The sequence below is a fragment of the Acanthopagrus latus genome, chromosome 3, assembly GCF_904848185.1.
Source record: "Acanthopagrus latus isolate v.2019 chromosome 3, fAcaLat1.1, whole genome shotgun sequence".
Lineage (NCBI taxonomy): Eukaryota > Metazoa > Chordata > Actinopteri > Spariformes > Sparidae > Acanthopagrus > Acanthopagrus latus.
Window position 1 is genome coordinate 12927705 of NC_051041.1, and position 26933 is coordinate 12954637.

Consider the following 26933-nt stretch of genomic DNA (forward strand, 5'->3'; position numbering starts at 1 on the left):
TCGATGTCTATACGATATCTTCATTTTACTTTTAAATGTCAAAGATCATAAATATTGGTACATCATGACACCTACAAATGTAACATTCTGTAGCATTGTATGAGTAGATATGCTGATGTATGTGTCATCACTGATCCTCTGTGCCTCACAAGGGGAATACACCAATGAAAAAAAAGACAAAAATGTGAAAGGTAACATTTACTGATGCACTGTACAAATTTGAGGTTCATTTCATACATATTTATATTTCTGCTTCACATCTCAAGGGATAATATTCTTCTCTGTACTCTACTACATTCATCAGACAGTTAAATAAAACTATTTGAAAGTCAACTTGGCAAGGGCGTCACTTTGTGTTGAAAAGTGGTGGGGACATTAAATGCTCAAATGAAGAGACATTGTTAAACATTACCTAATGTGGGCGTCAGTATGAGTTCAAGTAGATAATTACGACAAGAAAAAAAAAAAGTATTTTGGCAAATCAGAAGGCCATACAGTAGCCTTGGCTGCTATAAAGTCGATGATACATAAATACTCAGCAAGTAACAATCACGCGTAAAATCAGTAACTTCGGCACGGACACGGAGTCGAACAATGCCAATATCATACTACAGAAAGCACCAGTGGACATTAGTCAGCCATTTTCATTTCTTCAGTCTACATGTCTTGGTTCTCAGGACATTTTTAGTAAAGTGTGTTGTTTAAAGTAGTTATGGGGGATTATCACAAGGCTGAGAACAGGATGTTTTTCTGAGCTCATGAAAAGCTGACCTTTTAGAGATACAGGATTCTCACAGGACAGCGACTCTCCAAACATCTGCTGATATTGTAAATGTAATATAGTCTATTACTGTAGATTAAACTACACAACAATATGTAAAGTAGTTGCAATGAGCTCAGCGAACAAAGACAGCATTAAATGCTTCATGCACATTGAAGCAATAATGTTAATTCATAGACATCCTATTTAAAAATGCAACAAACAAAGACAGACAAAGTTAAGGGTATATACATAACGAGCACTTTATAGTAATACTGATACTTTGAATACATTGTGCTGAGAATACATACATTATTTTTGTATGGTTTTGAAAACTGCACATTTATTCTGATTGTAAGTGGAATATTTTCATATTTAACTTAAGTAAAAGATCTGTGTTCTTCTGCCACCACGGATTATTTGTATAACTATTTGATCATTTTCTAAACACATCTTCATTTCGCTGAAAACTTCCAGAGGAGCCACAGCTTTGGTATCCAGGCGGGTTTGAGTGAAGGGGGTGGGCGTGTCCTCGTCACATGCTCCTCCGCTGTTATTGTCTTAAAGTCCCGCCCCCGCGCTCGCGCTATTGGCGAACTCGACAAATGGCCGTATCTGATTGGAGGACGAGGCTCCCCCCCCTGCTCATTATTGACGCGGAAAACCAGGAAGTCGACATTGGAGAAGTGGTGTGTTGGCATCCTGGAGGAATTCTGGACCAAAGTACAATAAATCTGTCAACTCGGTCGTCCTCGTGTCCACGTACAGCGGCCCAGGCGTCGTGTTATGCAGGGACACCTCTAATGAGCGACGTGTCCTCACGGTAGACAAGTAACGTTACAGTAAGTGAGTATGTTCGTGTGTTTGAATGAAGGCTGCATGGAGGCAATTCCACCTCCTTTCTTAAAGCTAACACAGGAGCTCTGTGCAATAAGTCTGCAAGCACCAAGACTTTCTTCTCCACGTTCGGGACTAGAGAGAAAAACACTAAATGCAGGACACCAGTGAGACGTGGTGGTCTACAGTGCTAATGGGTGGAAGTCTATCCTGGTTACTTCCAGGAACCCCTACCATAAAAGCTGTTTTTTAAAGGTTGCACATACTTGTACTCAATTCAGTGGGAGAAGTATTGAGATATTTTCCTTTTAAGGTATACTATACAGGATTCATGCTAAAAGAATCCCTCTGCATCATCACTCAAGACCCATGAGAAAATGTGTCTGTTTCTGCAGAGACCCTGCCCTCTGCCTTTTCTTCTCTTTTCTTTTCTTCTCTTCTCATTTCGCTGAGTTCAGGATGTTTCCGAGTGTCACCGCTTTTTTCCATCCTTCTTCGGAATGCTTTCCACGCATATTGTGTTTGCAGGCAGCAGCCAGCAGACCCTGCACCAGGATGCATTTAAAGTGAAAGTGCTAGTACTTTCAGTAGCTTTACATGTTGGACACAATGTAAAGCCACTTTAGATAGTAAAAGTATGAATTTTACTTCATACTTCATGGACAGTATGAAGGAAAATTAAAAGAACTCGGTGCAAATGAATGTTTCTGTGTCAAAAATTACAAAGTAAGATGCCAAAATGATTTTCTGCTCCGTCGCTTCAGCTCTGCTTGGATATAATGTTTACAGTTCATGACAATAAACATAACTTTTATAAGTTCCTTGTATGGTATGGCCGGAAAAACTCATTTGGGACACCACTGCTATTTAAAGCTGTCAAATAATTGTTATATTTTATTCAGCCCGATTATATCAGCAAGAGTGAAGTACATCTTTTAAGTTGAATCATCGTCTCTCCAAAACTGTTTGGACAAAAGGATCAGTGTAACATCACACTACCCGACTACATTGCTTTTAGTGAGGTGTACCTAATAAACAGGCACTGGAGTGTTTTTTGTTTGTTTTTTTTACCCAGCGTTAGTCTATTAGTTTGCATAACTTCTGGATTCAAGTTGTAAGGAAACTGTATACCAGATGTGTAACAGTGTAACCTTTTGAAAAAACTTCTCAATGAGGAGACATTAGCGCTTAAATCAACCAAATTGCGCACTGCACATTGTTTAAGTTTACTATGTTTTTTTTATTACCAGGGATGGCACTTTGACCTTCTTCTTCTTAGGGGAACAGCTCTCACTGAAAGCCATCATTAAATAAATGTCTTGCTCAGCCTAGTTTACATTTCCAGTAAATCGAGGTAATGATTATAACTAGAATGTAATATCAGCTTTGTCATCAATGCAGGAAAGCTTCAAAAATGGACAAGTAAGGATTATTCTATCAGCACCAACACTGCTTCTAATGCTAAGTATTAGGGCTGCACAATTAGCAGAAATCGTATCGAACTGCAAGCTCTTTTGATGAACGTCTGACAAAACGGCGTTACAACAAAATGCTGTGGTGCTGCAGAGATGCCCTGACCTACAAATCTTGTTCTCCAGATGTAAGAAAATGTGCGTTTGATAAAGACCCCAATAAATGTCACATCATCGTGATCTTTAATGATTTTCTCAGCTAAAACGAAAATTGTGATGCAAAGAACGATTGTTCCCACCAATCGTGAGTCACATTGCGATCATAAAATCTGTCAAAATAATTGCAGGAGATTTTTCCAACACAATTGTTCAGTCGTTCTAAGTATGCTTCGATATTTTCTCTAATAGTGCCCATCGCCTCGCTAATATTTTTTTACACTCCACTCGGGTGCATGCAAAATAAACTGTGAAATTTGTATGGTGCACTGACAACAGGGGACGACGGAGGCTTCGAATGTGTTCCCAATTCAGGGACCATTAGGATTAACATGACGATGCTGCCGCACAGTAGAACGTAGCCGGCAAATGGGAGAGCCCACTGTGTCCAAGTGTAAACATTACATTTGGACAATTTCCTCCCCTCCTTTTGTTCAGCTCTCACTTCCTTTAATTTGCTGACTCTGGTTTCCAACCGCTGGAGAACAATAACTGCGCACACGTCCTCCTCCTCTGCCGGCACCGACAGCGCTCGAAAATGCAGCTGAAAACAGTGTTTTTAGTATAAGGTAAAAACTCGGGTCTCCCAAGGCAGCGGTCTCCCACGAGAAGGTATCAGTCAGCACAAGCAGCCCAGCCACGCTCCTTGAACATGCTAATTCAGTCTCTTTCCTCTATTCCCCCGGCTGCACCTCTCGACTCCTCACCACTCCTGTTCTTCTAGGATGCACATAGATGCCTTTTTTGCTTTTTTTTTTTTTTTTTTCCCGTTCGCCTCTCCGTGCTCCCCTGTTGCACACCCGCTTGCACATTTCTCTGCCTGTCACACTTAAACGTGCATAAAAAAAATGATAATCGGTAATAAAATATGACAGTTATCATTAGGCTTGCAGGACTTGATGGCTTTTGAGTAGTATTTTGTGGAAGTGTGTCGTGCATGTCTTACAAATCCTTCCTGCACAGAGCAGGTCAGAATCTCTTCGGTATCATCAGAAAGCGCAGGGCCTGCCCCTCGACTCATACTCGCTTTTTTTCCACTATTTTAAACAAAAGGCTACAATATTGATTGATGTGGTGTGTTTGTGAGGGAACCTGTCTGGAATTCAGAGTGCTCGCTGGGAAACGGGTAGGTCGGAACGAGCGCAGGAAACACATACACGGCGAGTTTGTGCAGGCGTAGTTATTTCTGTTGACTGTACGTCCACGTATACACAAGCGTGCTTTGATGTAAATGCACAGAGCTATAGACTGGCAATTATTGTGTCACACAAGCACAGCAGCACACCCGCATAGCTACACATTGAGCCTAAGGATACTATTTGTATTATTCCGAGCTCTTGCTCTTTATATATTCCTGCGAGCTGTCAGGCTAATCAAAGAGAGCTCACGGTGGGGGGGGAAATGGTGTTGGACTAAATGAGCTGGATAGGAAGTGCGCATACTGTGAACATAACACACGTGGAAGGTGGTGAGAATTAATTTAATTATGTCTAGCAGATGTATGTGAAAGATAAACCATCTGCCTGATCAAAACCGACTACTCTCCCCGATATGTGATTGTGTATTAACTCGAATCCTTCCTGCAGATTTCACACGTTATCTCAGGCTACAGTAACAGGAATGGCGCCGCATCCGTGCTTGATTAAAGTAAATGATCAGGTGTGAACGCTGAGACCCAGCTGTGAAATTCTCTCACTCAGGAGGCTGCTTTACTTCCCGTTTCTCCTCAGGCATAGGAAGGATAATGGGGAGGAAGGACGCCAGTGCGACCGGACTACCAGTCGATCAGTACCGGAAACAGATTGGTGAGTCTTGATTTATCCCTTAATCGATTTGTCAGTAGTCAGTAAACAGATTCTCTTTGGGTTGGGGACAAAACGAGACACTGATAAAGAGGCCCAAAAAAGACATCATCTTGAGCCTCGAGAAACACTGGCTGACATTTTTTTCACCATTTTCTGACATTTTAAAGACCAAAATGACTCATCTATTAATTGTTAAAAATATTCTACAGATTAGTAGACAGTGACAATAATTCTTAGTTGCACCCCTAAAACCAAGTGACATTTGGTATTGTCAGTTAGTGCCGACTGATGAATTGTATTTTAAATTTAATGGTGATATGAAACAATTCAATTAAACACACCACATATAATAGATATGGCAAGAAATAATTAATGTCTGAAACACAATGAATAAGAAAAATCATTTTATCTACATGCAGCATGTTTTCAAACTTCGTATGTAAACGTTTGACCTATTGGACGTTCACATTACTCGGCCAATCAACTGACGCCCCCAGCTAGCTGTCAGCTACCCTCAGATTAATTGGTGTCAATTTTGGGGTGACTGTGAGTTTTGCTAGCTAAAGCACTGTAGAAAAAAGAGAAGAACTAATATAGGCCCCTCATATGTTTTTATTTATCACAAGCAGTGTTGGGGTAGTTACTCAAAAAAGTAATGTAAGAAGTAATGCGTTACTCTACTCCCTGTACTTGTTTCGTTTCTTTTGCATTACTCGTCTGTGATTCACTAATTGTCAGTTAAGAATATGGCGTTAAATCTCGCACACACCCACATATCAGTCCTTTCCTAACAAGGAGGACATACACTTGGTCCATATTTTATGCTCTTGAATAACGTGACGCCACAAATGAGAAGGTGGTAAAAGCCAGCCCAAAGTGCACTTCATGGATCAGATATTATGGGATTGCAGTAATGTGTTACTTTGTAAGACATCGCACCCAACACTGACTGCAAGTTGTATCACCAGCGCAACAATGAGGAGGGTTTTCCTCATATTGCGGAGGCCTCTTGTCAGTTGATTTGATATTTTGACATTAGTTGGAAACAGATCTAAAGAAATTCTCTGATTGCTTTTCTTTGTTTCATAACATACAATACATTTGCTGGACTCTTTGTGTACTAAATGATTGATGGTTTAATCAAAATCAGTATATTAACTGACAATTAAAACAATAAGTTCTGTAAATTGGTTCATGATGCCCTCTGACAGCTGAGATTGGTCTTGAAGTTGTTGTGCAACTCCGTTTCAACTAAAATCATAAGTCACTGCTTGATGTGGGCAATTTTGCTGCAACACAGTAATCAACTCTCTGTTCTTTCATCGAAACAAGCTAATGTCACACTCAATAAATCACAAAAGATACTGCAGCGAACAGCTCTTTGGTAGTTTCACAAACAGCCGAATTCTTTTGAAGACTTTTTTTTTTTTTTTATCAATTTTGCCAAAATTAGCATAATCTCTTTGCACAGCCCTCCAAACTTTTCCAATTTGTTCTGGATTGAAGAAAGAACTTTAACCAGACTCACTGGATTAGAACCGGAGTACAAGCTGCGGAAGTAATTGCACTTAGAGAAGGAGCATCTGAGATCACAACACTGACGGACAGTGAATTCCACGCTTAAAAAGCTCCCCCTTTGATAAAATGTCAGAAGCTGTTTTGTCAAAGTTTAATACCACTCTAATCCTGCGGTATTTTGTTTCCCCATCTCGCCCCTTACATCACAAAGGCCTAACTAAGGCAATATGGTCGGTATCAATCAAAAGTTTGGTCCCCTTCAGCATGCCAGCTGTGGTTGCTTGAAGATCACAGCTTATATCATGTCTTTTTGTTTTTGTTTTCCTCCTGTGGAGCATACCAAGAGGTCGCCAAGGGCAAAGCTGGTTAATTGTAAGCAGCTATTTCTGATGAAAGGGAATAGAAAGGGAAGCTCTGTACTCCTCATAGTCTAAAAGTTTGTCCTTCAAATCCCAGGAGTGGCTTGTTGCGCACATGAAATGAGACTGAGCTGTTTATTAGACACAAACAGCAACCACTTTAAGATCCAAGGAGGAGTTTTGCACCAAACTGAGAGAGGCTCTGACTGAAAGCCCGATAGGGATCTTGAGTTTGCTATAAGAATATCTAGGAATGTGTATAATGTAAGGGCAAGAATTACTGAGAGGAAAGAGAGAAAGAGTTTCTTTTTTATAGAGATAACAACAATCACAGCTACTGAAGATGAACTGAAGTGGGTGACAGAGTCCAGGAGATGAAAGTTGTAAATCTAACAGGGCACTTTGTAAAGCATTTCCATTGGCACTTTTTGCCGCGATGAGTCCGAGATGGACCCTTTTCGTAAGTCCGTTCAGGGTGCTGGACCACATCCAAGCGGCTTGCATTGACATCAGCTGGGCTTCGTGATCAGGCAGGAATGAACAGTAGCAGTAGTAGTAGATCTGAAAATCAATGATAATGGGTAGCTAGCTTCCAACAAGCATTGTGCAGAGAAATATCAAACCTAACGAGGGCTCTGCTTTTAAATATCATTGACTTGATTCAGCCCGTCATCAAGTGAAGACGCATCCTCCAGCAGGTAACCCTATCGGGATATAAATTCCCTGCCGTGCTTATTCATGCTTTTGCTTAGATCACCTGCTGTTATACATTAGGAGAGCAGGAACAATACGTCCCAGAAGACTTGTGTTATAAAACTGGCAAGACTCCTTGGATTACGACGTGGCGACTTCATACATTCTCAGGCCAAGAATGAGAACAATACATCCCACCAGTCACAAGACTGTCAACCACCCAACTCAAGAAGCGGAGACATGTTCAGTGACGAGGTTGGACATGCATGAGGAAAACCCAAATGACTCATTATTTAATTAAATCCTGACCCGAGAAACTCTCTGCAATGATGGCTGGCTGAGCATATTTCTTGCAGCCTATAGTGTCTCATTTGCAATCCTACCCTAAGGATTCTGGCAATTTCTTTGATCAGTCGTCCAAAGTGAACAGTAATTCACAGGATTCCGACACCCTGCCGGCTTCCTTAGATGTGTTATCCTTGAGGTTGTTTTCTTGACTAGAGATGCTGACTTTTTTCTACACCGTACTTTTGTCGCTTGGAAAAAAAACGGTGGTAATGGAATGTCTTCATGTAGTGTGTGACTGGTAAAGAATATAGAAGAGTTCCTTCGATATAGTTCACAAATGCATGTCAGAAGATACAGTATTTAACACCATCATGCCATTGGAAGACAAGACGTGAAGTCTGCCATAGCAAGGCATGCTCAAGAAACCATTCACCCTGTTTTAGTCTTTGTTTCATTAGCTAAATAGCTATACCTATATATTAAGTATTTTGCACTAATACCCCCCCCCCCCCCCCAAAGATTGTCATGCCAACGGTGGCATTGTTCTTGTCCCCTTCCTCTCAGTCGATGATCTTTTGTTGGCCTCTGGTGATTCACATCCTATGATTATTCCACATTTTAAAATATCCTGGTGTTGCTTTTGTGGTAACTGGACTCGTGAGAGCAACATTTTCATTCTCTAAAATGAAAACAAAAACAAAAAAAAAACCCTGTGTTATTGAGACAGCAATAGCAATTCTTTTCTTTTTCTGGCACGTGATAGCCTGTTTTTCAATTTCTCTGTCTTGTTTACTCGACAACGCTATAAGGGCTTGGGTCTCATAAAGCAGCGTGACGGTTGTATATATTTTCACCGTTGGACAGAAGAATGGGATTATTTAGCCCACAGGTATCCCTTAACCATCAGCTATTGTGTAAACCTGGTAGGTTCAACAAATGAGAGACAGGCATGACATAACAAGCTCATCTCCCACTGTCACATCCCCTGCAGAAAAGCTTTCTTTTTTTCCCTTCCCATTTAGTGTTTTCCTTTCTCGGCACATCTCATCAATTCAAAAATGTGTAACACAGGTGCTCTCTCTGCCTCCTTTCAACCCCTCAATTTCAACCATTCTTCCATCTTTTTGAGAAGAATGGCCATCAGGCAATTTCCGGGAAACCACTGTTTAACAGAAAAGGTGGAAACCAGAGGGTGGGGGGGGGGACGTCAGAGAGGAAAAAGAAATTTTGGAATATAGCATGGGGCTGGGTCTTTTGAGAGCTGGAACGAGCCACACATGGAAATTTGAAATCATAATGGGGTGGCTTATTCATGGAACATAAGCCGTAGACCGGGCTGGTGGTTGAGCGGTACCATCAACTCTGCTGGAGTGCTTTTGTCATGTCAGATGGCCGTCAAGGGGCCACTGTTGACACTCTCTTTAAATACCATTATTAAGCCTGTTATAATTGACTGTGCCAAGCTGCCCTCAGGCCATAGTCGAAGTGCATGTGGTCACTCTGTTCAAGTAATGATTGCTATTGCAGTTGTCTACTCGGATAAAGACACCTGAAATTGAATGTGCAGACGGGAAAATTGGAAATTATTGGCTGTAGAAGGCTGATATGAAAGATGAAAAGAATAAATATGAGAAATTAATATGTAGGCAAACATTTCGCTCACATCAATATGTAGGCTATATCTTTAACGTATACTTGTTTCCCACTTGTCAGTATATTATGGAGTTTTATTTTTTATTCTACCTCCCCTCTCCTTGACTCACATCATGCAAGGGACAGGTCATAAATATCTCCCATGTGTCTGGCATCAGGCCTGCAGTTCCACTACCATGCGTCCTGGCAGATTGCAGCGATCCGCACCATGCGGTCACTGACTGTTTGGCTGCCGCGCCACATAGACACACGGAAGCAAAGCAAAGTACGAGGAACTGTCAGACACGCTGTCAGTGTTTTTTGCCTGAATTGTCCCAGCGCTCTGAGAGAGTACTGGGCGGTGGTCTGTCTGCCCGTCTGTCCAAATCACCCCATCACTCTGCATGTAGTGCATATGCAGGGTGCATGACTGTTCATGACTGTGCTGCAGCATTTTATACTTTTTAACTCTGGCTGGAATTTATGTAGACAAACGTGTATAGTATTTGGTATGGTATAACTGTGGTATAACTGGATTGGTAATGCTGCTTTGAGGAACAATCAATTTTTGCACTAGCCGACTTTGGATTTGCGAAATAAATTGACATATGGAGACATCGACAGGGATGCGAACATGAAGGCAGCAACTTGAGAACCTGCTAACGCCAAAGCGGGTGAAATGCATTACTGTTGGTTTGGCTCTTCCTTTATTAGCGAAAGTAACACATATTTCCAGTTAAAACGATGAAGCAGCAGTCTTTCTATGTGATGCGTGACTGAAGTTCAAATGATGTAAACCGCTGTGTAAAACTTAGTATCATGAGGTTGCTTCTTTTACCCCAGATTAGGGCTGTCAATTATTGATAATTAATCAGCATTAAGCAGTTGCAATTAAGAATGTACAAAATGGGGAAAAATACATCATTAGCTCTCCTGTTACAACTTATCCAATACTGGTACGTGAAGATGTATTTGATTGAAACACAATTAATTTGTCATTTGAGAAATAAATAAAGAAAATCTAAACTTGTATAGATTTGTAGCATTACCTTTTTTGCTATTTTTTCTCAGTATTTCAATCTCATTATAGCCTCAATGTGGGCTGGATTATGTAAGGTTACAATTTATAGTCATTATTTTGTTATTTAGTTTATCGTTCAAGTAACTTGGTGTTAGGGTTAAGGCATCTGTTCTTTCAACTCCTAATGTTGCCCACTCTGATTTTACATCGATGTGATCTTTCCCTCTTACTGAAGTTACGTAGTGCAGAAACAAGTAATAGAGGGGCGGAAAGGCTTGGACAGAGATATCACTCACCCTATTACAAGACACTGTACCATCCCAATGGTTTAGACGCCGTGAATTCAAGGCTGAAATGTAACACAACGTTGCCTTAAATGATCACCGGATAATAGATTGCTAAGGCAGCCGACTGTCAGTTGAATAAATTGCTTGGATTGGTATCCCCACCCCGGATAGACGCAGCACTCTGTGCAAGAATCGTGACTTCGCACAAGAGCGGTGATGGCTGATACTGTCAAAGATACTTTCAAGCCAGTCAGGAATTCAACCAAGCGAAAAGGGATACTACAATCTATGTGCAGTTTAACACAGTAATGCAGGACAATAACGCTTGATATTGATGGGGAAAAAAAACATCAGGTATCTTTAGGTGGCTGCTTTCTATGAGTGAGTTTATGATGAGATGTGGACCCTAGATCTGGTGAGCTCACATAAGGGTTAGGAGTTATGGGTGGTTTAAGATTTAGAGTGATACAGGGTTATTGCGTCTGATATTGGATTATGCTCGGTTGAATTAAAGGGGATTGTTGGGCTTTGGCGGAGGTATTCGCTCTACTGTACTTATCATGGTTGCTCCTTTCGCTTCACTACCCTTTGCCTCATTTTAAAGTGCTAACATTTTATTTTATTTTCTGAGACTGTACATGCACATTTTCTTAAAACTGAAAATTTGACAAAATATTTCCTGTGTGCAACACGACACAGACTGCAAACAAGAATCAGATGGCTATGACAACAGTAAGTATTTCATAAGGGCAAGTGAATGTCATCGCTCTGTTTCCAGCATCTGTTCCACTGTCGCTGAAAGAACGCGTTAAAGCATTCAGGCAAAAATCGGTAGTTAGCAGAGAAACTAGTTGATCCATAACAGCGATACTCTTGACTTCATCATCTGTTTCTTCTGCCTGAAGCACTTGGCCTGTACTGCATTCTCGTTATTAATGTCTGATTTTAAGATATTGTATCACCCACGGTGTCTCTTCACTTTGGCGTGTTTCCACTTCTGCAGTTATATCTTGATGTAGACTTCATTGTTACTGATATTTCAGGTGTCTGGTAAAGATGGCACTGATGTAGTATGTATGTGTATGTACCACACAGGAATAAACAAGATTTTTTTTTTTGCTCGCCTTCCTGCTGCTGATGTTTCTTTTCACGCCGACAAACTGCCATACTCTTGGATGTCTGCCCCTCTTCTCGCCTCACCTTAATGGACAATTTGTGTGGCACACAAATCGCATACCTTTCCGCCCCTCCTCCCCTTGAGTGCTCAATCACATGTGGTTAATTTTAGCTAATACCCCCTACCTGCCTCGTTATGCTAAGCAGAACAATAGCTCAAGGAGGAAAAAAAAAAAAAAGTAATTCCTCCCCGGTCTTAATCAGAAACCATTTATAGGTAAATACAACGACGAATGAGCGAGGTAAAGGCGACGCCACACACATCTAGGGGAATGTACAGTCGGTGGTGTGGGGGGGTGGAGACAGGGCCACTTTCACCTCTCTCTTGTCATCGTGACATGAAATCAGTGATGACTTCAATGAAAGGCACACTCAGGGAAGCCTCTCAGCAGGCACTCTGGGCCGCCTTACAAGGGCTAATGTTCCTCCGAGACACGACATTGTCGTTGCTGTACAGGGGGACAGTGACGCCTTTTCAGCGTGTCAGGCAGAAGCGGGGAGGGATGGGAGGACAGCGTGGAGCCCAGCGCAGGTAGATAATTGGCGACTGAAAGCAGCTACGGTGCCGGTGCAGCGGGGGGGGAGCAGTGATGACAAATAGGAGCGCTCATAAACCCCCGGTGCAATATCATACGCGTGCATGTGTGCGCGGCCAGACTTACGCAAACAAACCACAGGAGAAGGACAACATGAGGCCCTTTTTAGATGTGCGCCGCTGTAGTACAACTACATTACAATATCTCGCACAGCCTGAAGGGATTCTCTGGCACTTCTCCTCAGTAGCAACTATTCATTCTCCCACCAAGTGTAATTATTCTGGTTTTGCTCCAGTTAAGTATTGATTGTAAGCAGATGGATATGGGTTTACTGGGTTACGAAGTTTAGCACCATGAATGAGGAAGGAAAAAAAAAAACCCAAACAGCACAGGTGTGTTTTGGAAGCACGTTGTGGGGGATTTTGCAAACGGTGGAAAATAAAATGCAGCCTTTTGAAATTTAAACCCCAGCTTGCTTAACTTCTGATATTGTTCTGTCTTTGAGTATCCTTGGCCACTCCGCTGCAGAAAAAGCTGCCTTGAGGACACGGGTAGCCAGACAAAGCAGGTGGAATCAAAACAGAAAGTAGAGCCCGTGTGCTTCAACTTAACATTTTAAAAGCAAAACTTTTTATTTCTATATTTCTTTTTTTCTATGTGACTATCTGATACTTTCAAAATGTAATCTATTTGTAGTGATCCATAATCCAAAAAAAAAAAGCAAAAAAACCCACATGATTTTACTTCCATTGTCTGCCTTCTCACCAAAGCTGGGAGAGGGAGCCAAGATGGCGTCTGGTCACGTCTGTTGTGACATATATTAATTTCAGATTATGGATTTCATATGGCTACCATCTTAAATGATGACTTTGATGGCATTTCTGAAACCTGTGAATATTATTACCAGAAGCATAAACATGTTGCATATATTGCATATCTCAAAAAATGCGTCAAAGGATTTTCTTCTAATTTGGTGCAAGCACCCATTTGGACTCACAGATGAACTGATTAGATTCCGGCGGTGTAAGGTCTAGGTCACCGTGACCTCATGGCATCTGATTCTCGTGTTTTCGGGTTGTCCGTCCATCTGTCTGCAGACACAGTATCTCAGGAAGACCTTAAGGGAATATCTTCACGTTTGGCACAAATATCCACTTGGACTCGGGAATGAACTAATTAGATTAAAGGTCAACTTTACTAAAATATTCTTCAAAAAAATGCTCTGCCTATCATTCGACACAGTCGTTTAGGAGCAGCCATTTGACCGGTGCACGGAGGGATACGACCACTAGACGGTGATTTTCCTTTCCTTTTCAGCTTAGCTTGTGATTCCTGCAGTCTGACATTATCACAGCTGGCCATTTGTTGTCTGAGAGGCCCTACACAATTTGCCATGAATGGCGAGCAGTCTGAGTTGCACCCCCCCCCCAATCAAATTTCTCTCCCCCTTTACTCTCTGACAAGTGGAGGAGACATCCAGTGGCCTTCTTAATGAATTCCCACTAGTTTCCCTGTCTGCTACTGGCAACGCGCTCCCAATTTTTTATGAGCCCTGCACCGAGTCAGAGGGAGGTGAAAGAGGAGTCTGATACTAGGAAGGATGGAGAAAAACAAGTGGATGGAGCTCGTCTCGCAGTCATGGCTGCCCCTGAAGAGGAGAAATACTTACCTCAAGAGAAATACTCACTTAGTGGCATGCAGCTCTGTCTGTTTGTTTACCCCTCCATTCTCACAAGCTCTTTTTTTTCTTACGCTATTTTTTCCTCCCATAACCAGTCCAGCTGGATGTGGACATTTTTCGTCCTCTCCATCCTCACTCTCTTCTTCCCTCTTTTTGGTGTTTAATGAGGCTTAATTGGTTGGGTGTAAAAACTCCGAGCGGCCTTCACACACCACAACACCGACTTTGAGAAAGTCTCTGATCTGACTCGGGGGTGCTCAGTCTAACACACACACACACAAACACACACACACATATTCCTCTATTGTAACCTCTCCTTATGAGGACCATCCATTTATTCCCCAGCCAGTAATTCAAATGTTAACCATCTGACCTTCATGCCCGACCTCAGCTCTCAACTGTAACCCTGAGCTAAATTTCAAAATTTACATCCTTTAAGGACTCGCGAATATGTCCACAAACCGAGGGTATAAATTGGTTCTCACGAATATGGAAGCACAAGGCCACGCACACAAACACGCACACTGTTCGGCAAGCTGTTGCCTTTCCACCCTATTGTTAGAAAAAAAGTTCCTTTTCCTGCAGTGTGTTGTTTCTAATTAGACCAAGACAGCCGGCTCTGCCTCATGTGAAGCACGCTCATGCAAACACACACACACAAGCGTGCGCACACAAACACACGCGTGCTTTGCCAGGTGGCCAGTGCGCCCACAGGACTCGCCCTCGAGAGTCGAGCCCATGGGAAGCCAAACAAGCACAGGTGAACTGTCTGCAGCCCAGGCCTGAAAATATTCCTAGTATTTTAGACGTATGTAGAAATGGTGATATTTCCACGCTACATTAAGGCCTGGTTTTATTCATTTCTCTGCTCGTTATTTGGTTGATTATTTCCAGTAAATGTGGGACTGCTATTGTAGGACTGAACTGCAGTTTTTTCCGTTTTTTCGTCATTTCGGGAGTTAGATACGAAGATCAATACTTCTCATGTCTGTCCATTTTTGAGCTACAGCCAGGGTTTGGCTATCTTAGCTTGGGATTAAGACTGGAAACAGGGAAACAGCTTGCCTTGGCTGTGTCTCAGTTTGTGTAAAATTTGAGACAAAAAAAAAAAATCAGTTTCCTCTAGGTCTAGGTGAGTGACTGCTTCTTGGCGAGGTGGTCTCTGCATGCCTGGAAACAATAAATGAAGCCTGTCTTCAGTTTGATTTGAATGCCTCGATTGTTTCCTCTCTTGCAGGTAAGCAGGACTACAAGAAGACAAAGTCGGTCTTAAAGGCCACGCGGCTGAAAGCTGAAGCGAAGAAGAATTCCACTGGATTCAGGGTGAGACTGTCCTGGACTCCCCCGTCTCTTCTGTATCTTTCCGCTTGCCTGTCTTGCCTTGGCCCATCTGCGATTCCGCTCGTCTGTCTGCCTGCCAACCATCTTCTTTCCATTTGTCTGTCTGTCTGCCTGCCTATTCGAGAGCGTGCCTCACAAGATCACTTTTCATATCCCAGACTCTCAGCTCCCTTACAACTTGCTGTTGGGCCTTTCGGGAACGCAACAGTATCTATCTAGGTGAAATGATGTGTCCTTTTGAGGATCCATGGAAGTGTTGAAAAGTATCGTTTGGTTAAGGAAGGCACGGGAGACTCCTCTTATTCTAAAAAGAAAGATATAACACGTCTTTTTAACACACAGTGAATTCCTGGAAGGGTTGAAACTCAAGGTTTTTGCGAATCTTTTCAATGGTAAAGGAGCAACGGGGAGGGACAAGGACAGACGGTGGAGGAGGGCACGAGCAGAGAAAGAAAAGGAAAATGAAGTGATAAGATAGCGTTGGTGGCGAAAGCAAAGGGAGGTGAGGGTGTCGCGAGGATGGAAAAGTGCATCTCTCTCCGTTGCGTTGTCACACTGCGGCGATTAGGAGCCGCTCTGCAGGCAAAGATGGATGACTCTACATTTATCACTCTGGCCAACGTGGCATCCCTGTTTATGCTCTGCCTCAGTCAGTCGGCTTACCAATAAACAGTTTTTACAATTCCAAGGTTCCTCCATATTACAGAGGAAGCCCCTTGCCAATGAAATAGCCCGTGAATCTGCTGTCATAGGTTTTTAAATCCTCCTTTCGAAACTGCAAATACCATCAGATGAAATCGGGCTCACGGGGGTTCTTATAGCTGTTTCAAAAAAATGTAAATCAGCTGTAGGAAATCTTCAATGCTTTTTTTTCTCCCCCAAGTGTTTGTTTTTCTTTGTGGCGTAGAAAAATTGGTTGTGTTTTGCGGTGCATCGAACGCCAAAAGGCTTCACTTCCTCATTAAGCTTCGGTTGGCGCGCGGTACACAGAGATGAACAAATCACAGCGAGGATTAAACACTGGGTGAAATGGTCAGGTTTTAAAATATGCATCTCTTAGACACGCAAGGCCTCATTAAGCACGTCTTTAATCCAATTAGATTAGTCCATATCTTGAAATATTGATATTGCTTATGAATAATTCAGGCTTTTTCACGCCCAAGACGAGGGGAATTTTCAGAGGTCGGATTAAAAATACCTCTGGGACGAGCATATTAAACTGACTGAGACCCTTTGGCCCCCCGAGTTCGATTGAAATTCAGCCCAAATGTAATGGATATTTGGTCACGCTTGCTTTCCTGTCGAGTTCTTTTAGCGTTGTATGAAGTTGTGATTTTTTACACAGCGCTGTGATGACGGTAGAAAGCCCTCCTATCTGTCTCTGAACCGTCAGCTGACAGTTCTCTTCTCTTCTCTTCTCTTCTCTTCTCTTCTCTTCTCTTCTCTTCTCTTCTCTTCTCTTCTCTTCTCTCCCTGTCTTTCTCCCCCTCCTCTCCCTCTCTTAACACATCCCTGGTTGAGATGCTGCTCTCAGATGCAGCTGGCATCTCAGAAGGGCCAGCAGACATGCGGGCACAGAGAATCTGGCAGCTGCCAGGGCAGGCTGTCTTGGGGCTGTCCTAGTAGCAGGGCAGTCTGGGTAAGTTGGCAGAGGAAAGGATGGAGAGACTCAGAGAGAGAGACAGAGAGAGAGAGAGAGAGAGGGAGAACTTCTGTTCCCACAACAGCGATCAGTCGTCAGGCAGCACAAAAGTTGACCTCAGAAGTGGCAGAAACCAGCTACTTGTTGTACCCGTGCCTGCTTCTATACGCACATTGAGTCATGGAGTAGCTTCTTGCCACCTGAATGCATGCAGGACATGTTTCCTTTCCAGCTACTTCAGAGTCTGGATGGCGTGGAGTCACGACAGCAGAGATGAAGAGACTGGCAGGAAGTTCGGCTGCAGTCTTTCCTTAGCTTGCCCACAGAAGAAGAAGAAGAAGAAGAAGAGGCGCCTTCGAAGAAGCTCCAGCACACTAGCTCTCAGCACAGGAAAGAAGCCTGCTGCCTTGTCTAATTGGCACACTAGCCTTCTGTTCAGTTCTGCACTGTTTTCCCTCGGTCTTATTTAGCTGCTGAGCCTGGAAAATTGGGAAAAGATTGCTTATGGAATTGGCAGAGGATGGAGGCTACAGATAATGAGTCTGGGTATCTTCCAGCTGTCGTTTGTGAATGTATGTAGTGTTTACATTTTTCATTGTCGTCGTTGCATGGACCCAGAGACATTTAAAAAAAAGAAAAAAAAAAATATGATTCCACACAATTTCTTCTATTTAGCAGCAAGATATATACAGTATGTTGATATAAATATCACTTCAGTAACGAAGCTGCTCGCAGCCTCTGACTGTAGCAGACACGCTTAATGTTTTATATATGCGGGCCATGTGGTTTATGATGCTCATCCACAGTTTCACCTTGGTTAGGAGCTTCGACAGATAGAAACAGATAACTCAATGCACTGTGATCAGTACTGGTATGACTCTTTTGTATTCCCGGAGATGTTTCAGTCCCCCAAAAGTGTGTAAAGGTCAGATGTAGATTTGTGAAAGGTATATTTGTTTGACTTCAGGCTGTCACAATTTAAAGATTGGTGCTGAGTTGATCATAAGGGTCAATTATCTGATTGGACTGAAAGACACATAAAACAATGTTTTTTATGCAAATATAGCAAGCATGGGCTGTTGCCATATTCTTACATGTAAGGAAAGCATTTAAGGCAACACTGTAACTTTCTGCAGAAAAATAGCTGATTGTTGAGCTATCATCCGTCCATCCGTCCATCATCTGCACCCATTTATCCTCTGCAGGGCAGCTGGAGCCAGTCCAAGCTAACATTGATTTATTGGCGGGGTACGCCAGTCTCATGCCCAGATCATCAAATACCAATCAAAATCGAACACCAAATTGGGTCTTTGGCTTTGGACCCGAACCATTAATCCAGCATCTTGGAATGAAACTCAATAATCAACTAGCTTTCTCTGGAGTGCTACACCATGTTGCTTCAGCTTGAACATCTTTCTGTTTTTGACCACCGGTTGGACAAAATAAACAAATCAGCATTTTCTAGCAGAGACATCATGAGGCGATTTATCAGGTAAAATAAGAAAAAAATGAGTTATAAAAAACAATTGATTGCAGCTCTTGAAGGAGTTCAATGGATGAGTTTAAAAGTATGAAAGATACAAATTGCGTCCGCCGCTGATTCCTGGACAGGAAAGTGTTACGATAACAAGGTGGAAAGTCACCTTTTACAACCACTATGCAAATTAATAAAACGCTTTTATTCAGCCAGTCGAGATACATGGCCTAATGGCTGGTTATCTGTCGCTGTGTCTTGCACAGATGAGACTTGCTTACCAAACCGCAGCCCAAATGCACCAACAGTTGTTAGTAGCTGGTGTCTGTCTGCCACCCATACACAGCCACAAACACACCGCATGTGTCTTGCTTAGCACGCGGGCACACACAGACTGATGCACAGACACACACACACACTCACAAACAAACCCAGGAGGAGAATAAAAGGACCAGATGAGGAGACGTCTGCTGAGCTGTGGCTTGTCGCCAGGGTGACAGGGACCCAGCTCCCAGCATGCCGAGTGTGCTGCAGCTGCCGCTGGTGCTGAGAGAGCCACATGATGAAGATGATGATGTGCTTGGGCCCCATCCAGGGGTCTCCATCAGAATGTGGGCAAAGAGGCTGTGCGTGTGTGTGTGTGCGCGCACGCGTGTGTGTGTGTGTGGGCGCACACAAATGTGCTTTGCGAGACGAGACAAGAGTCAACGCAGTAGGCCACTCTCCTCGAAAACAATGATCTCAATCAAGTGCAGGTGCTTCGTAAACTCCAGTGTTTTCACCAAAACCCCTCCAGCTTGTTTTCATAGACAAGTCACTGTAACCAGCTGTTCTATTTCTCTCTGAAACCTGAAGCAAAGAAAAGGGGGGGGAAAAAAACAACACTAAAAGCCTGGATTTCTTTTGTTTCAGCGGCAATTCGACGAAATGCTTACCTTCGTCAGAGGCATGATTTATTTATTTTTTTCTTTGCGATGTTGTCGGCAGAATTACAAACGCTTCTCTCTGTCATGTTTTTCAAAGCTTCGAGAGAACACAGGGAGAAAAAAAAAAAGCAGAAAACAATCAAGCCACCGTGATTTGATAACAGTTCTCTTTTCTCAGAGGCCCAGGCAAAATAGAAAAGTAAATCAAGCGGTGGGAGCCTGGCGGTTAATATATGAAACTAAAGTGCATGAAATTTAAAAGTTTTCCAATTAAGCAAGGACTTAAAGCTGTTTGGAGGCTGCCGGGATGTAGATAAATGTGGGCTGAGGCTAATGAAGACCAATGCCGCTGATGACTAGGCACTACAACGTGTACACAGATAGCTGTGGATGCTGTGACGCCTTTTAATTGTCAACCCCCCCCCACCCACCCACCACCCCCCGCTCCTCTTCCACCCCCCGCTCCTCTTCCACCCCCACCCCATCCGTCAGAGAGGAATTATTATTAGCCCCCCCACCACTCCTCGTTTGTGCCGAGCCTTATCTCTCACTTGTTTTCGCTCTCGTTCTCGCTCTTGTTTTTCATTTCCGTCTTTTCTCTCCTCGGTTTGGCCGGTGGGTTGAATTCACAGTCCGTCTTTGTGTGTGCTACGCTACGTATTGCAATTACTGAACTGATGTTTCCTCAAATTGTCATTCATATTTTTTTTTTCTGCATCCGTTTTTCAATATCTGTCAAGGTACTCTCCGTTTACTGCTTTCCTGTTTGTCATTTCCTTTCAGCGTAGCCTTGAATCACCTCAGCGTGTCACTCAGGAAAATATGTTGCATAATGGGACATTTAAGGCTGATTAAATTGAAATGCTTTGCATAGTTTTTCCACCAAGTGCCTTAAAGAATCTGCAAATAGATGAATAAGATTATAAATATCCGCAAAAAATTGGAATCACATGTTATAAGGCGTTTGTGTCGGATGAAAGTCGGATGTTTTTTGAATCCTCTTCAGTCGTGTCACCTCTGTTGTTGTGGCCCAGTTTGGATGTTAAAAAAAAAACTATTTTCCATGCTCAAATCAAATATTTCTTTTTGAATAACCCCCAATCAGACTGTGCTCGGCTCTCTTTTAAAGCCCTCCAAGCCCTCCAAGTGTTGATTAGAAAGTTTGCTGCTAATGAGTTCTCTTGATAAAGAATAACTGGCATTGTTCAATACTCTGAGTGGCCCTAATGAAACTCCAGCTGATGAAGATTGTAATCGAGTGAGCGCCACATAATGAACGAGCGCTCCAAATTCCCATTTTCAAGTTGAATGCCACTCCTCTGGAAAGCCTCAATTTGTTTGACAATTAACCAATAGACAATCTAAAAAAGAAAAAAAAAAATAGGTCATTTTGTTGAAGAAAGTTTAACTTTTCAGGGGTAATGGCAGCAGAACTGTGGAGATGGATGGCAGATAGATTATAATGCTGTGGTCACTCAGTGGTTGCTTTCTGAAATTGAAAGACTGTACTTTTTCTTTTTCCTTTTTTTTTTTACACTTTTTTTTTTTTTTTGATGTGGTCTCTGAAGATCCATTGTGAGGGTCAGTTTGGTCTCCATCTTGGCTAATCCCAAAACTGGGCAAATAGGTGGAGCTATTGATGTATGTTTATAAAGATAGATAAACTGAGTTAACAGATGACAGCTCGTCTGGAATGGAGCCAAAACATACTGATCGCCCCCTGGTGGGCCGGGGACTAATGTGTCTACAAGGTGTAGTGTTTTCAGTAGCTGACCTCACTGCGTCAAATGATTAATTCCTTAAATGGATGTGATTGGCTGTCACAGATTTGAAAAAACTAGCGGTGTGCATCTCCCTCATGAGACGATTCAATACGCATCAAGGTACGTGGGCTACGATACGATTCAGGGATGATTTTAAATAAGGAGCGATTTGGTGCAACGCAATTCAATACGATACGATGCAGTCTGATACAGTTCTTCACATTTGTTTAAGGTAGATATTAATTCTCCATTATAAATTAAAATAAGCAATTCAACAAAAGTCTCATTTCTTACCTTACCATGTCTTGAAAGCCATCACGCTTAACAACACTGTAAGGAGGTAAGTCCTTCGCAATAAAACAGGCTATAGATGCTGTGATTACCCTGGACCTTGCCGAGTTGTGGCTAAATTGTGGCTCGAAAAAGTCTTTAATAGTCGTTGTCTTGCTTGTGCTAGCTGTAACGTTACTAACGTTAGCATCGACAGACCCCTCGTTGCCCGCGTAGTTTTCTCCATGCCGTCTCACCAGGTGAGTTTTCAGATCGGTCGTGCTAGCGCTGTACTTAATGGCTGTTCTACAGACCTTACATATGGCCAGACTTTTGTCCAAAATGTCCCTCCTTATAAAATCCAAATCTTTCCCAAACTTAGCTTGTGCACTGTAAACAGTGTCGGAATTGTCAGACTTGTTGCGGTTTTTCCCTCGGATACACTAACGTTGCTCTCGCAAGAATCTCACGTTGACCTTTATCCTTTTACGAGAGTTGAGAGACGCTCTGCAGAATTAGCACCAAAGCTTCCGTCAACTGATACATAACTTTAATATCGGGCCATCGACCAGTTAATGGTAAATTGATATATTTAATTTAGTTTGTTTCATGTCAAATGTACAATCTATTATATTGTTAGGATTTGATTAAAGAAGGGTTGATTGGTCTCAGTGCAGCAATTAAAGAATCAAAGTGCCGAATAGCGCTAATAAAAATAAGCCACTGTAAACCGATGCAACTGAAAGATGTACCCTCAAGGACAAGCCGCGTCAAAAGAAAGTGTTTGGTATTCCTGCAGTGGTGCGGACCAGTCTTAATTTTATTTGAACGGTTTACATCTTTGAATAAAAACAGGTTTTTACATAAACGGCTGATATGAAAGTGTGATGATTGACAGTGCTATAATTACATTAGTCTTTTAAAGCACATTCACGAACTGCTGTTTAAATATTTTATATTGTTTTTACTTTTCAAAACAAGCCAATAAACAGTATGCTCTTCCATGCAAAGTCAGGTTGGTATGAAGTCCATTAGGAATGCAGCGAATTTAGATGAAAAGAAAGACATTAGGGACTTGGCAGATATAGACGTTACAGCTCTGATAAGTAAGCACAATAATTACACAGCCTTGCAAAAACATTCAAACAAAGTAGAGCTGCTCCTGTGCGTGAAAACAGACAAGGGATCAGACAGATGTATAAATAGTTGTTTATTCTTTCATTTAAAACCTCTTTTTTTTATTTTCTTCTCAGGATGCGTTCCTGGTCATCACGGCGATCCTCTTCTTCGTCCTCTGCGTCTACGCCTTCTTCTACCTCAACCTGAGCACCGAGATCAACCTGGATGTGGATGTGGATTAAAAACGAGCAAAGAGAATGACCGAGTGTCTCTACACCTATCACACAAGGTTGAGAAGATTCAGTGAGGACATGGAGTCAGATGACTTTGTCTTAACGGACATTATATATAAGCCCCCAAAACACACAGAATTGTGGGAGTGGAGGACACAGTCTTGTCAGCCTTGTTTACGCACTTTCACGGTGGCACAGTGGTGATGAGCTGCCTCTTCAGGGGAAATGACACAATGCACCAGATAACTCATGTTTCAGGCTGTTTTTGACATCCACATTGTTTTATAACTCAACATTAGAATCAGACAGTTAAGTTCCTCAAGTCCCTTTACTTTTTCTACATGGGATGAAACCGTAATCATTATCATACTGACACTTAAACATTCTACAAGGAGATTTCAGTTGGCTATGAAACAGCCTCAACTGAATGCTGATGCCTCAGTGTGACCTATGTAAACAAATAAGATCATCCCTAAAATTAAAGTTCGTTCTGATGCTGGAGTGCTGAGGATGTTTGAGGAGTCTCCTAGTCTGAGACTCGCATTCTGTATTCATAGGGAATGTTCAGATCTTTACATTTAGTTTGAATGTGTTATTGGTAACATTCAGCAACATTGTAGCTACACTAGTTCCATTGCATTCTCGTCATAACAACACTGTTGTTTAAATCCTCCGCACCCTCAGTTGGTTTGCCGGTTTGTTGCACTAGCTAATGTTGCTAGCAAATGTTAACATGGCCAACCCTGCTGAACAGATGTTGATATGCTAATGCAAGCTAGCAAACGATAACACTAACAACTAACGCTGCCTAGCAAATGTTGAAATGCTAATGCCAGCTAGCCAACATTAACACTAGCTAATGTTAACATTGCTAATTCTAGCTTGCTAAGCTGGGTGCATAGTGTAGAAATCAGCCATTTTTTTTCGCAAACTGGCAGCTATAAAGACTGTTAATAGCTGATGGTTGATACCAACAGCGTAGCATTATACTAATGGTTGGTAAGAAGCTGGAACCAACTGTCAGAATTCTCACGCAGAGATAAACAGAACAATCATTTTGGACCAGACAAATATTAAAAAATGATCAATTCAAAGTCACAATAATGTTTTGAAGACAAAAAGATACATTTATTCTATACCTTTCTGCAAGCTTTATAGATGTATTATTTTTTTTAAATGATTAGTCTACATGACCTTAAACAATATTACTATTACCAAGCAACCGAGTAACTGGGTCTATAAACTTTCCTAGCACAAATTTAACATTATTTCATCAACGTCATATAGTTGTCAAGCCCCAAATAGATACATCAGCTTGTGTCTTTCTTTTCACCAGCCATTAAAGCATATGCATGCACTAACTAGATCAAGATCTTGCCAGGAGTTTGATCTTATAGCTTTTGTTCACAGCGGTTGCCAGAATCAACAAAAAAAGCAAAGCTCCTTGTAGCTGCTTTAAATGTTCAAGTTTCTTATTTCCCTGGGCATAAATCTGAGAGTGTAGCTTTGATTCCCCGTTCTGGTAAACAAGTCGGTGACCTCTTGTAAAACCTCCTGCCGAATAAAATCTACATTCAGTGAAGCAAATGAGCCTTTTTTTCCACAAGCCTCCCAAATTACAGTCGTGACCGGGCTCCGTTAATCGTATTCTGCCGAGTCACGTCCCACTGTTGTCTCCGCTAATAGAAAAATGTAAATCTCCCGCTGAACCTCTCGTCACATCGGGACAAACACTCGCCTCACATTCCAGTGCACAAGCCTCTCCTCCCGGATATCTGGAGATCACAAAGTGTGAGATTAGAATCCACAAAGCCCCCCGTCCTGATTGAACATGTGTGCAGAATACAGAGCAACACATTGTACCTGCCGCACACACAGCGCCGAGACAGACGTCCGCAGGATTAGCATCACAAATATGATCCTGCGCTTTCATTTGAATGGAAATTACAGAGATGAATGATGACTGAATATAGGTGAGCCTGTATGTTTCTCATAAGGGGCACCTTGATCATTTCCTTGTGAAATGTATGTATTGTTGTGATGTGACTCTAGAGGAAGGAACATGAAGGATTGTCGAAACCTTTTTAATGCTGCTGCTCAAATCGTACAGGGCTTGACCTTCTGTTAACCATTACAGTCCAATTGCTTCCACTGTTTCCATTGAGCCTCCGTGGTGGCAGCAGGGGCTCTTTTTTTATTGGTCCATTCACTTTCTTTATTTTTTGCATGGATTTAAAAAAATCTTTTCATCTTATACTTTTTATTATTGTTTTTCGCAGCACGCCTCAATTCTAACCAGCAGTAGCAATAATTTTTTTCTAATCAACCACTAATGCATGTTTTGGATGTGACTTTTTCACATTAATGCAATGCAGAAAAGGTCAGTACCAAACACAAAAGTGCATGTTGTGACGAGGGCTGTATGATTAATCGAAATATGTTCATAATGGAAAAGAGCAAAATGCAACAAATCTAGGTCTTGTGTCTTTTCTCGGTTGTGATTTGTGATTGTGGGGGGGTTTTTTGGGGTTTTTTTTGTCGAAATCTGAGAGATTTGAGGTTTGGGTTTCTACCTTTTCTCCCCCTCTTTTTCTCCCATGACCCCCCCGACCTCTAGTCAAAAGACTACATATCCAAGAAACCATTATGATAGACGGGCACCCATAACCCCCACCCAGTGGCTTTTATCTGGCCTTGCTGCATCCAGGCCCCCCTCCTCCACCACTGAGTCACTCGCATGTGTAACAATAGATAGCCCTGGCCCTAAAAGGCCTTCATACATGACACCTGTTATCTAAAAGGTTGCCATTACCAACTAGAAGAGCTCTGACATCGGTACAATGAAAAAGGATCCGGCGGCACATTTAGTCAGACCCATGGCAAGATGAGATGCGAGCTTTACTTCGCAATGCTGCGATGGTCCATGCTGTTATTGAACTGGCTTTTCCACGGTTTGCTTTGCCATTGTGATTCAGTCACTGGATGTGTGATGTCTTATGAATTATTCTCTTGTATTTCTTTTGTGCAATTGCTTTTATAATCATGTATCATGTCATCTTTATAAGGAATATATAATTATGCATCGAAGATTAAAGGTCCTTTTTAATGAATTCATTTGAATGCTGATGTGTTCGGGCTTTCACGACATTAGAAAAAAATAAATAGCAAGTTGTATAAATGTCTTGGTTTTTAACTCTTAAAGGGGCAAAATGTAAGAAATTTAGCTAATGCTAACCAGCTAGCCCAGGTTAACACTAAGACTGTGTCCAAAATCACTCACTACTACCTATATAGTGCACAACATCGTGACCACGCCATCTTGTAGCGCTGTCTGAATGTCAAGTGGGAATAATTATACCCTATAGGCCTATAGTGGACTATCCCACAATGCATCGTGAAAAGTAGTGTACAATCGATGGTTGCCATCCAAGCCATATTTACCATCATTAACTGTGCTGCGGCGCCTGAGTAGTGTCCAAAAGTGCATTTTTCCTTCTGCCGACGACCGCCCTATATAGTTCACTATGTTGCACTCCCTATGTAGTGACTAGGGAGTAGGGAATGAGTGGGTGAAGGCCAAACAACCCCCCAGGCTCCCAGTCCAAACTGCTAGCGAACTGATAACTAATACGACGAATAACTCTGCAGACAGAAAAGGTGCCGCGAGCGTGAGGCAGTATACGGCCGCAGCTCACAATTGTTTTTTTTAATTTCACGATGAATCAATTGATGTTTTTTTGTTTTTCTTCAGGTTTTTTTTTATTATGTTGGCTCTTAATTTGCGATAAAAGAAAAGCAGTGAATGAATTGATTGAATTTGATAAGATGGAAAGAGCAAATGTTCAACATTTGTCCTTGAAGATTGACTGAAGCGATTATCTAGATTATCTAGATTGAAAACAGTTGGCAGTTAATTTTCTTGTATTGTTTAACAACTAACTGAT

The 26933-nt window shown here is 42.0% G+C and overlaps 1 protein-coding gene across 2 annotated transcripts; it reads left to right on the top strand.

Moving 5' to 3' along the window:
- Nucleotides 1-1409: 1409 nt before the first annotated feature.
- triqk (triple QxxK/R motif containing) lies at nucleotides 1410-26099 on the top strand. 2 transcript variants are annotated; one of them, XM_037093550.1, is made up of 4 exons: nucleotides 1410-1606; nucleotides 4956-5030; nucleotides 15459-15544; nucleotides 22891-26099. In XM_037093550.1, the coding sequence occupies exons 2-4, from the start codon at nucleotides 4970-4972 to the stop codon at nucleotides 22996-22998; spliced, it is 255 nt and encodes an 84-aa protein (XP_036949445.1). In that variant the 5' UTR covers nucleotides 1410-1606; nucleotides 4956-4969; the 3' UTR covers nucleotides 22999-26099. The 2 variants fall into 2 exon arrangements, with proteins under 2 accessions (XP_036949445.1, XP_036949444.1); XM_037093549.1 differs by having other exon boundaries at nucleotides 1410-1602.
- The last annotated feature ends 834 nt before the right edge of the window (nucleotides 26100-26933 follow it).